This window comes from Bufo bufo, chromosome 1, assembly GCF_905171765.1.
Source record: "Bufo bufo chromosome 1, aBufBuf1.1, whole genome shotgun sequence".
NCBI lineage: Eukaryota > Metazoa > Chordata > Amphibia > Anura > Bufonidae > Bufo > Bufo bufo.
In genome coordinates this window covers 553,310,117-553,323,299 of record NC_053389.1, presented here as the reverse complement: position 1 = coordinate 553,323,299, position 13,183 = coordinate 553,310,117, and the positions used below count along the sequence as shown (strand labels likewise).

At 41.7% G+C, this 13,183-nt stretch overlaps 1 protein-coding gene across 1 annotated transcript in view; it reads right to left on the bottom strand.

Annotated features, from left to right (window-relative positions):
* The window catches only part of PRKAR2B (protein kinase cAMP-dependent type II regulatory subunit beta), a 219,360-nt gene that overhangs the window by 100,848 nt on the left and 105,329 nt on the right, over positions 1 to 13,183 (bottom strand). The window contains exon 2 of the mRNA XM_040412807.1: positions 7,552 to 7,587. Within this exon, the coding sequence (XP_040268741.1) occupies positions 7,552 to 7,587 (36 nt within the window). The remainder of the gene's footprint in view (positions 1 to 7,551; positions 7,588 to 13,183) is intronic.

Here is a 13,183-nt window from a genome sequence, read left to right as displayed (position 1 = left end):
ACATTCACAGTGCAGGTGGAAAAAGCATGTGAACCCCTAGACTAATGACATCTCCAAGAGCTAATTGGAGTGAGGTGTCAGCCAACTGAAGTCCAATCAATGAGATGAGATTAGAGGTGTTGGTTACAGCTGCCCTGCCCTATAAAAAACACACACCAGTTCTGGGTTTGCTTTTCACAAGAAGCATTGCCTGATGTGAATGATGCCTTGCACAAAAGAGCTCTCAGAAGACCTACGATTAAGAATTGTTGACTTGCATGAAGCTGGAAAGGGTTATAAAAGTATTTCCAAAAGCCTTGCTGTTCATCAGTCCACGGTAAGACAAACTGTCTATAAATGGAGAAAGTTCAGCACTGCTGCTACTCTCCCTAGGAGTGGCCATCCTGTAAAGATGACTGCAAGAGCACAGCGCAGACTGCTCAATGAGGTGAAGAAGAATCCTAGAGTGTCAGCTAAAGACTTACAAAAGTCTCTGGCATATGCTAACATCCCTTTTAGCAAATCTACAATACGTAAAACACTAAACAAGAATGGATTTCATGGGAGGATACCACAGAGGAAGCCACTGCTGTACAAAAAAACATTGCTGCACGTTTACAGTTTGCACAAGAGCACCTGGATGCTCCACAGCAGTACTGGCAAAATATTCTGTGGACAGATGAAACCAAAGTTGAGTTGTTTGGAAGAAACACACAACACTATGTGTGGAGAAAAAGAGGCACAGCATACCAACATCAAAACCTCATCCCAACTGTGAAGTATGGTGGTGGTGGCATCATGGTTTGGGGCTGCTTTGCTGCGTCAGGGCCTGGACAGATTGCTATCATCAAATGAAAAATGAATTCCCAAGTTTATCAAGACATTTTGCAGGAGAACTTAAGGCCATCTGTCCACCAGCTGAAGCTCAACAGAAGATGGTTGTTGCAACAGGACAACGACCCAAAGCATAGAAGTAAATCAACAACAGAATGGCTTAAACAGAAGAAAATACGCCTTCTGGAGTGGCCCAGTCTGAGTCCTGACCTCAACCCGATTGAGATGCTGTGGCATGACCTCAAGAAAGCAATTCACACCAAACACCCCAAGAATATTGCTGAACTGAAACAGTTCTGTAAAGAGGAATGGTCAATAATTACTCCTGACCGTTGTGCACGTCTGATCTGCAACTACAGGAAACATTTAGTTGAAGTTATTGCTGCCAAAGGAGGTTCAACCAGTTATTAAATCCAAGGGTTCACATACTTTTTCCACCTGCACTGTGAATGTTTGCATGGTGTGTTAAATAAAAACATGGTAACATTTAATTATTTGTGTGTTATTAGTTTAAGCAGACTGGGATTGTCTATTGTTGTGACTTAGATGAAGATCAGATCCCATTTTATGACCAATTTGTGCAGAAATCCATATAATTCAAAAGGGTTCACATACTTTTTCCTGCAACTGTATATGTGTCAGATATCATGATTTGGTGACAGGATTCAGGTAGCTTGGATTTAAGTGCAGAAGTGCCCAGCGGCAATAACATACACTTGTCAAGATTTATTTTAAAGCCAGACACTGGGAAAAAGCATTCAAGAGCTGAAGCACCTTTTCTAGATCTTCCACCGGATCCGCTAAAGAGAGGAGAAGATCATCAGCAAAGAGTGATGTTCTTACCTCCTGGTTCCCTATTTAAATGCCACGGAAGATATCCCCCTCCTCTAGCAGTCGTATAAGTGGTTCTAGGGCCAGGTTGAACAAAAGTGGTGAGAGGGGACATCCCTGACGTGTTCCTTTAGCCAATGTAAGGGGTGTTGATAAAAATCCAGGAATCGAGACCCTAGCTTTGGGGGCGCTATACAGTGCGGATATAAAAACTCTGAAGGGGCCAAAAATTTGCATCCGGTCCAATACCCTCTCCAACCAATCCCATCTCACATTATCAAATGCCTTCTCTGCGTCAAACGCCACCAGCGAGAGTGCTGTGAAGTTACCAATTTTTCAGTGAACTGCGTCAAGTACAGTCAGTACTTTGCGGATGTTCGATACCACAGATCTGCCTTTAATGAAACCCGATTGGGAGGGGGACACCAAATTGGGCATAATGAATGATAACCTATCAGCCATTATTTTTGCTATCAATTTTAGATCAATATTGATCAGTGAGATGGGACAGTAAGAGGAAGGTTGCAGTATGTCTTTCCCCGGTTTAGGAATCAATTTGATATAAGCTACTCCGTCGAGGACAGAGGTGTTCCTGTTCGGAGCCCATTAAAGACCTTTGTGAGAGGTTCCGCTATCTCCCCTCCCAGGAGTTTGTAGAATTTGCTTGTATACCCATCTGGGCCTGGGGCTTTATGTAAATTTAAATTCTTTATGGCACTGATAGTTTCTGACTCAGTGATTGGAGCATTCAAACTCTCTAGTTGAACTTGTGAAGAAGATGGAAGAGAGGTGCACTTTAGAAAAAACTCTGACATAAGGTCTACCGGACCCGGGTCGCTATATAACGTGGCAAAAAAGTCTCGCAATACAGATACTATTTTTTCTGGGTTTTTTATGTATTCCTCCCTGGGAGTCCGCTATGCTTGTTATGTGATGCTGACGTTTGGAGTTTTTCACCAAAGCTGATAATAACCTGCCCGCCTTGTTGCCTCCTTTAAAGAATTTTGCTGCTGAATGTGACATTTCCATTCTCGCCTTCCTTTCATACCACAACTCATATGCTTTTCTCGCCTCTTGCCACGCTCGTTTAGCCTGTGCCAATGGTGATGTTAAATATGTTGTGTATGCTGTGCGGAGTGTTTGGCTATGTCCCAGCAATTCTTGCACAACTTTTTTCTTTAGTCCTCGAGTATATGCTAGGATCCGGCCTCTAAGGACTACCTTCGCAGTGTTCCAGTAGATGGAAGAAGAATCCAAATGTGCACTATTATCACCTTTAAATTCCCAATATCAGCCCTTTAGGAGTTCCCCAAAATTCTCATCGGTGTATAAATAAGATGGAAAGCGCCACAGAAAATCTGTGCCCCTGGGCTGTTGCTCTAAAAGTGTCACAGAGATGGGGGCATGGTCGGATATGATTAGATCATGTATTTGGGCGTCAGTCACTCTATGGTTCATATTGTTGGTGAGGAAGAAGTAGTAAATTTTCGACCATGAATCATGAGAATTGGAAAAGAAAGTAAATTCTCTGCCATCAGGATTCATGAGTCGCCAGACATCTGTCAAAGCCGTGTCATTTAAAAACGGGGCCAGAACCCCTTCCTCTGTACGAGGCTGGTTTGTAGGCGTGAGCTCTTCATATCTTCATTTAAGGTAACCACAGTGTTGAAGTCTCCCCCCACTATCTTATTCGTTGAGGTGTCTCTAGCTATTAAGACCGCTAGTTCTGCAAAGAAGTGCCTATTATCACCATTAGGTCCAAAGAAGTTGTACAGTGTGATTTCACCCGCACCTGTCATTATGCGCAAGGAGCACCATCTTCCATTGTCGTCATTTGCCCAATCTAAAATATTGTAAGCTAGGTTCTTATGCAATAATATCATTACCCCCGCTTTGCGGTGTACCGCCGCAGAGCCCAATGCCTTCCCCACCCAAGATTTCTCCATTCTGACAAAGTCCTCCGTTTGCAAGTGAGTTTCCTTTAAGAGGGCTATGTCAGCACGGAGGTGTTTTAAGTGCCTGAGGACCTTACTGCACTTCTGAGGAGAGCGCAAACCTTTAGTATTCCAGGATACTATCTTCATGGTAGTTTTCCCTGAACTGATATCTAGTTGTGAAGGTGAGTATTGGCAGACATCCAAACAATAATTGCAAGAACAAATTCCCCCTCAACAACCTCAAACAATAAAAATAATATAAAGTTAACAATTGAGCTCTAGGCACTTAAGATGGCTCTAGTGACCATAATTGAGCTCTACGTGACTTCACTTTTTTCCGCATGTAAAGGAGAGTAATATTAGGAAAAAATTCGCTGCTCTCCCCAGCTGCCTCATATGCAAGAACAGAGCGGAACAGGTCACCGCCATTACATCATATCATAACATTGAAATAGACTCACCGTCTAGGTCTGGGAAGCCAGGGCCCCGGGGAGTTAAAGGAGTATGTTATTCTGCTTAATAAACCGTCATCCACTACAGGAGCAATATCGCCCCTAGTCTCCCAGGCCCAGACGGCAACATCCACAACATGTCAATATTCACCGCTTGCAGTCCAAGATGTTATCTGGACTTGTGCAGAAGGTTTTCTTAAATTTCAGTCCTGGAGTTTCAATGGACCCCGTTCTGCAGTCCTGGACTATCTGGACTCCTGGATGGTTCTTCTTGTGTCCTTGTTGATACAGGTTTTCTCACGATCCTCCTCACCTCTGTGGTGAAGGGTTGCTCTCAAGTGCTCCAGACGCTTCTTCTGGAGAATGGAACAATGACGATGAGCCATCTGAGTGAAAAACTCTGAGGGAGGCCGGATAGATCAAGGCAAATCTGATGTTTCTGCGATGTAGCTGTGTGCAGATTGGTGAAAAGGCTTTTCGCCTCTTGGTAACCTCCGCAGAGTAGTCTCCAAATATTAATATTTTTGTCCCTCTTAGTGTGACAGGACCTTTGCGTGCTTTGAAGGCTCTAAAAATCGCTTCTTTGTCAGTATAGTCCAGGAACCTCATTATGACCTGTCTAGGTCTGTCTGTCTGACGGTTATCACCATAGCGTTTAGGTCCCACTCTGTGCGCACGTTCGACTTTGCAATGGCGCAAAATCCCTAATGCATAGGGTAGCTCTTGTTCGCAGATGTTCAGCAGTGCTCCTGCTTGTATTGATTCTTGTAGACCGACTAGTCTCAGGTTGTTACGCCTGGATTGGTTCTCTAAATCTTCCAGCTTGTCCCATAGTCGCTTGTTTTTGGATAGGACACTCTGCATTTCGTATAAGATAGATTCCGTGGTGTCCTCCACCACCTGTATCCGAGATTCTGCTATCTCCAATCGGGAGTCAAGCTGCTGCACCGTTTCTTGCAGCTGCTGCATAACGTTCGTGACAGAGGATGCCAAGGTCTCCAGGAGGTCCAGGGCCAAGTGCGCAGCCACTTCCACCGCCAATGCTTTATAATCAATATAGTTGACCAGGGAGTCCGGTTTAGGGTTTTGTATCCCCATGGTGTCTGCTACTTGCTCTGGCGGGCCCCGAGACAATACACTCTCAGTCGTCCCTGGATTTGGCGCCATGTTGGAAGGCATAGTGTCCTCCTGCAGTGGTGACGAAATCACTCTGCTCTTGAGTTTTTTGCCCATGCTAATAAGGTACCGGTCCATACACCGCTCCCGGTTCAGCTATTCCCCCTTACTTGTCCGGAGGAGAGTATGCACGGGCAATGTGTCATGCTATGTGCTTGGCAGCCGAGGAGCTCGCTCTCCGTGCGTCCTTACATGTCGGCGCCGGAACCGGAAGTCTTTGGGAGCATTTTTATTATAATAATTATTATTATTGCATTGTACTCATTTTGAACTAAATATCATCTTTTAAATTGGTCTTTTTTACAAAAATGTAACCCTTTTTTTCTGTACAGAGCTGAGATGCTCTAATAGACGGATCTGAATAATCTCTGCTTCGTCAGGTCAGCCAGCTAATCTGCTCCTTATCTCTGCTCTCTGACATTATAAACACTCATTATAGCTCAGTTCTTATCTTACTGAAAAGAACTGGCGTTTATGACCTCTATTAATTCAGAGATAAGGATTATGAGATAAACAGCACAAAGTGAAACATAAAAGAAACATCACAAATTGCAGTATCGAGACCCTTCATACAGTTACAGTGCATCATACAATTGCAAACAGCAGTATAGTGTCAGATAGTACATAGCTACATCAAGGGGATGGTATAAGCATATGACTGTACTGCAAAACAACAAACTGTCATATACTCAGAGGAATCAAAACCCAAAAGGGTTTAATAAGGCCTCTAACATAGGCTATATAGGCAAATAATTCTAGACAAACAGTGACAGAGACGGGAAGAGACAAGACGACACACAAAAGGAGGGGGGGGTGGGGAGAAAATCACAGGACATAGCAAGTGAATAGCTAGGCAATCTCACGGAGGGGAATCAGGAAGAACCCCAGAAGCCACCCAAACCGAGAACGAGGAAGAGGCTCTGAACCTGGACCATGCGGCTCAATATTTTTAATAAAGACCAATTGTAAAAATGATTTTTAGCCCAAATTTAGTAAAATGCAATCATAATTTTGTTTTGCCTCCAAAGGTGTACATAGCCACAGGCCCTAGCCACACATTGTACTTTAGCTCCTTAGCACTGCTTTACTAGCCACTCCACCCTACACCTAGATGTCCTGTCAATCAGCCAAGGGTGTGTGCCCAATAAAGCAGAACAAAAGAGTTAGGCCCCTTTCACACAAGAGAGTATTTCGTGCGGATGCGATGCGGGAGGTGAACGCATTGCACCAACACTGAATACCGACCCATTCCTTTCTATGGGGCTGTTCACATGAGCGGTGATTTTCACGCATCACTTGTGCGTTGCGTGAAAATCGCAGCATGCTCCTCTTTGTGCGTTTTTCACGTAACGCAGGCCCCATAGAAATGAATGGGGTTGCGTGAAAATCGCAAGCATCCGCAAGCAAGTGCGGATGCGGTGCGATTTTCACGCACGGTTGCTAGGAGACGATCGGGATGGAGACCCGATCATTATTATTTTCCCTTATAACATGGTTATAACGGAAAATAATAGCATTCCGAATACAGAATGATTAGTAAAACATCGCTGGAGGGGTTAAAAAAAATAAAAAAATTATTTAACTCACCTTAGTCCACTTGACCGCGTAGCCGGCATCTCCTTCTGGCTTCATCTGATCTCTGTGCAGCAACAGGACCTTTGGTGACGTCATTTCCATCATCACATGATCCATCACATGATCTTTTACCATGGTGATGGATCATGTGATGACCGGAATGACGTCACCAAAGGTCCTGTTGCTGCACAGAGATCAGATGAAGCCAGAAGGAGATACCGGGCCGCGAACAAGTGGACTAAGGTGAGTTAAAAAAAATTATTTATTTTTTTAACCCCTCCAGCGATGTTTTACTATGCATTATGTATTCAGAATGCTATTATTTCCCCTTATAACCATGTTATAAGGGAAAATAATACTATTTACAGAACACCGATCCCAAGCCCGAACTTCTGTGAAGAAGTTCGGGTTTGGGTACCAAACACGCGCGATTTTTCTCACGCGAGTGCAAAACGCATTACAATGTTTTGCACTCGTGCGGAAAAATCACGGGTGTTCCCGTAACGCACCCACACATTTTCCCGCAACGCCCGTGTGAAAGGGGCCTTAAGGTGTGATGAGGGGCTAGGGTCCACCCTAAGTGCACTTAACACCTAATTTGCATATTTTTAAAACACTTATTTCTTCTAAATAAAGCAACGGAGAGTTATGCTTTTAATCAGCACGGTCAGCCCTACCAGGCATAATGGCTGGTATAACATGGCTTATCCTGTTGACAGATGTCTGTTAAATAAATTTTTTACATGTAAAATGTAATCAGGCCTTACCAGATGCACGCCTTGCAAATCTGCTTATGATTGGAGCTGTAAATAAACAAAAAATAAAACACAAGATTAATAAGAGCATGTTAAGAGCATGTCGTTAAAAGCATAATTATGATCATTAAATAACGACAGTAAAACTTTTTCCACTGAGTAATTTTTTTGTGGAAAATATATATGGCACAATATAGAATAAATCTTCTGAAAATTCCCATTATTCATGGAGAAGTAATTGAAATGACTCAATACTAACATACATTATATATATATATATATATATATATATATATATACATAAGTGGCATAAACAATCCTGAAACAAAACAGATTAAATGTTTTTTTTTATTCTTGTAGCAAATTTAACATTGCATTATACACTGCTCAAATCCAAGGGTTACAATCACAACCACCCTGCAATCCTGCGGTGGTGGCCATGCTTGCACACCATTGGAAAATGCGCTGGCTTCACTGCTGGCCGGGAACATGAAAGTGCGCTTTGTTGATGGTTTTTCCTATAGTGTGGAAGCACGGCCACCAATGCTGAATAGCAGGGCAGTCATAACCATGGAAACGAGCAGTGTATAATGTAATAGAAAAATGAATCAAGCCAGCAAAGGAGGCAATGTGGACAATCACAATACATTAGTAAGTACCTTGTATTAACTTTCTCTACATGATAAATGCTATTTGATGAAGTGAGACAACCCCTTTAAAATACTGAAATATAAAGAAGTAATCCATTAACCCCTTAAGGACCAAAATAAAGAAAAAATAATAATAAATTAAAATAGGGAGAAAAAGAAAAGTAGACATATTAGGTATCACCGCATCTGTATCGACTTGCTCTATAAAAAATATCACATGACCTAATCCCTCAGGTGAACACCGTCAAAAATATAAAATAAAAACTGGGCTAAAAAATAAACATTTATTTTCACCTTACATCACTAAAAGTGCAACACCAAGTGATCAAAAAGGCGTATGTCCTCGAAAATAGTACCAATCTACCCGTCACCTCATCCCGCATAAAACGAGCCCCTACCTAAGACAATCGCCCAAAAGATTAAAAAAATATGGCTCTCAGACTATGGAGACACTAAAACATGATCATTTTTGTTTCAAAAATACTTTTATTGTGTTAAATGTAAAAATAAAATAAAAAAAGTTGACATATAAAGGTATTGCAGTGTCTGAAACCACCTGCTCTATAAAAATACCACATGACCTTACACTTCAGGTGAACACCGTAAAAAAGATAAAATAAAAACTATGTAAAAAAAAAAGCCATTTTTAGTCACCTTACATCACAAAAAGTGTAATAGCAAGCGATCAAAAAGTCATATGCACCCCAAAATAGTGCCAATCAAACTGTCATCTCATCCTGCAAAAAATTATACCCTACCTAAGACAATCGCCAAAAATGTTTTTTGAAAAATATGACTCTCAGACAATGGAGACACTAAAACATGATATTTTTTTGTTTCAAAAATGATATTATTGCGAAAAACTTAAATAAATAAATAAAAAGTATACATATTAGGTATTGCCACATCCGTAACCACCTATTCTATAAAAATATCACATGACCTAACCCTTCAGGTGAACACCGTAAAAAAGAATAAAATAAAAACGGTGTCAAAAAAGCAATTCTTTGGTCGCCTTACTTCACAAAAAGTGTAATACCAAGCGATCAAAAAATTATACGCACCCCAAAATCATACCAATCAAACCGTCATCTCATCCTGCAAAAAATGAGACCCTACCTAAGACAATCACCTCAAAAAATATATTCAGAATATTGAGACACTAAAACATGATTTTTTTTGTTTAAAAAATGCTGTTATTGTGTAAAACTTAAATAAAAAAAGTATACACAATTAGGTATCGCCGTGTCCGTAAGAACATTGCTGCCCCAAAAATTTTAAAAACTATGGCTTTTAGAATATGGAGACACTAAAAAAGATTTTTTTCAAAAATGCTTTATTATGTAAAACTGAAACAAACAACCAAAAAAGTAGTCATATTTGGTATTGTCGTGTTCATAACAACCTACTCTATAAAAATACCACATGATCTAACCTGTCAGATGAACATTGTAAATAACAAAAAATAAAAATGGTGCCAAAACAGCTATTTTTTGTTACCTTGCTTCACAAAAAGTGTAATATAGAGCAACCAAAAATCATATGTACCCTAAAATAGTGCCAACAAAACTGTCACCTTATCCTGTAGTTTCCAAAATGGGGTCATTTTTTTGAGTTTCTACTCTACGGGTGCATCAGGGGGTCTTTAAATGTGACATGGCAACTTAAAATTATCCCAGTGAAATCTGCCTTCCAAAAACCATATGGCGTTCCTTTCCTTCTGTGTGCCCGTACAGTAGTTTATTATGACCACATATGGGGTGTTTCTGTAAACTACAGAATTAGGGCAATAAATATTGAGTTTTGTTTGGCTGTTAACCTTTGCTTTGTTACAAAAAAAATGGATTCAAATGGAAAATCTGCCAAAAAAGTGAAATTCGGAAATGTTATCTACATTTTCCTTTAATTCTTGTGGAACACCTAAAGGGTTAACAAAGTTAAGAAAGTAGTCCTGAATACAAGTTCAGCGCTCCAGATGGCGACCAAAATGGACGCTAAATCGCCTTAAAATTTGCAGATAAAAATCCTCTCAAAACTTGGAACCAAGCTCGGCTTTGGTTTTAAGTGGTACCTTGGAACCGAAGCAGAGTTCATTCCAAGGTTTTTCACTGTAATAATCAATTACCAAAGTTATTCAACGAAGTCGCGCGAGAGTTAATGAATAACTAACTTCGGCTCATCGGAGCCCAAACATTCTAATACTGTAAGGAGACTAATCTCCTTAGGCCTCTTTCACATGGGCATCGCGTATGAGGGCTGGACAAGATGCGGATGCGTTGTGGGAAAATGCTAAATTTTTCCGCGGGAGTGCAAAGCGTTTTAATGCGTTTTGCATGCACGTGAGAAAAACAGAACTTCGGGTTTGGGTTAGGTGTTGTGTAGATTTTATTATTTTCCCTTATAACATGGTTATGAGGGAAAATAATATCATTCTTAATACAGAATGCTAAGTAAATTAGGGATGAAGGGGTTAAAAAAATAAAAATACATTTTAACTCACCTCATCCACTTGTTATCTTCTTTCTTCTTCTTTGAGGACCGGGAGGAAAAGGACCTTTGGTGACGTCACTGCGGTCATCACATGGTCTGTCACATGGTCCATCACCATGAGCGCAGTGACGTCGCCAAAGGTCCTTTTTCTCCCAGGTCCTCAAACAAGAAGAACGAAGACAAGCCGGGCTGTGGGAACAAGGTGAGCAAAATCTTTTTTTTTTTTTTTTTTAACCCCTCCATCCCTAATTTACCATGTTATAAGGGAAAATAATAAAGATCGGGTCCCCATCCCGATTGTCTCCTAGCAACCATGCGTGAAAATCGCACCGCATCCGCACTTGCTTGCGGATGCTTGCGATTTTCACGCAGCCCCATTCACTTCTATGGGGCCTGCGTTGCGTGAAAAACGCACAATATAGAGCATGCTGCGATTTTCATACAACGCACGAGTGATGCGTGAAAATCACAGCTCATGTGCACAGCCCCATAGAAGTGAATGGGTCCGGATTCAGTGTGGGTGCAATGCGATCACCTCACACATTGCGCCCGCATGGAATTCTCGCCCGTGTGAAAGGGGCCTTGCAGTATGACAAATTTCTTAGAGAAGCGACTTTGGATGTAGCATCCATCCAAGCAAATTTATAAAGTGTTTAACAGTGAAAAGAAAATCTCTACAAGGAAAATGTGAATAAAATCTTAGAAGATCTGGAGTTCAGAATGTAATAGGTTCCGCTAATTCCTCCACTACTTTGGCTCAGACAGCTGCCTTTGCTAATGTTTTAATTAGAGGATACAGCAAGACCAGAGTGTGGTTTCTGAATGATGACTGCCCTGTTACTATGCGGATCATAAGTGATACTCCAGGGCAATGCCAGCTGCTCAGGAAACGTTTACTATCCAGAAGTGCATATCTAAGAAGCAAACGATGATGAACTACTCTACGTCTATTCTAATTTTACTTATTAAATAACTAGAGAAATCTAAAGAGAACTGAAAACACCATTAGCATCTGACTGTTCTGCAATTCATTTTAGGGCTCGTTCACACAAACGTTTGCGTACTCTGTATGCATTCCATTTCCCTATTTCCGTTCAAAGATAGAACATGTCCTATTTTTGCCCGCAAATCACGTTCCGTGGTTCCATTCAAGTCAATGGGTCCGCAAAAAAAAAGGAACACATACGGAATGTACTCCGCATGTCTTCCGTATCCGTTCCGTTTTTTGCAGAACCATCTATTGAAAATGTTATGCCCAGCCTAATTTTTCCTATGTAATTACTGTATACTGTATATGCCATACGGAAAAACGGAATGGAAAAATGGAATGGAACCGGAAACTCTACTGAAACAAAACTGATCCGTTAAAAACAGGAGTAGTCTGCAGTCATGGAGAGGGAGACGTTCAGAACTGAAGTCAAGCTTAGGGCACGTTTACAGCTGCGGCAGCGTATCTACAGTTCACCAAATCCCCATTGAGGATAACAGGGTCTGCCCGCTTTGTGGCACAAATGGCAGGTTTCCGACGGACAAAAAACGTTGCACACAACGATTTTTGTCTGGTCAACAACGGGCATTTATGCCAGATCAGGCATGCCACAGATGTGAATGTACCCTTAATGAGCTAAAATCCATTGATTGACATCCCTGAGGACAGCGATCATCAGCAACCCTCCCGAGATCTCCCTTTTGCCTTGTTGTGTCCTCTTCTAGGCACATGCGCAGTGAAGGAGGATGTACTTGCCTGTTCTACAGCACATGTGCCGTGTGCCGCTGAACCCAGGGCAAGTTCATCCTGCATTACTGTGCATGCACCGTGTATAGGACACAAAGGCACAAATGCAGGATCTCAAGAGGGCTGCTGATAACGTTCCCTGTCCTCATAAATGATGATGATGAGGGATTAGGGAGCAGCAAGCCTGGCTTCATTTCTCAACGGCGTAAATTTATCAAAACTGGTCTAAAGGAAAACTGGCTTAGTTGCCCATAGCAACCAATCAGATTCCACCTTTCATTTTCCAAAGGATCTCTGAAAAATGAAAGGCAGAATCGCCTTGCTATGGGCAACTAAGCCAGTTTTTCTATACACCAGTTTTGATAAATCTACCCGAATTTCTTTTACTCCAAAATGCTCATTTGCAAACAATGTGATCTGTAATTAAAGTGGATTTTTCGTGAAATGAGGCATAAAGTAATATTTAAGTATTTTCATTTTCTTAAAGCGGGTTTCTGAGATTTTAATATCGATGAATTAGGCCATCAGCATCTGATCAATGGGGTCCGACACCCGGGACCCCCACCGATCAACTGTTTGATAATGTGCCGGCGCTCCTGTGAGTGCCGCTGCCTTCTCTCTGCTTACCAAGCACAGTGCCATATATTGTATAGCGGCTGTGCTTGGTATCGCAGATGTGCCTAGGCCACGTGACCAATGAACGTGTCGTCAGTGGCATAGGGAAAGCTGTGAGAAGGCTGCAGTGGTACTGCGAGCGTCGCTGCCTTCT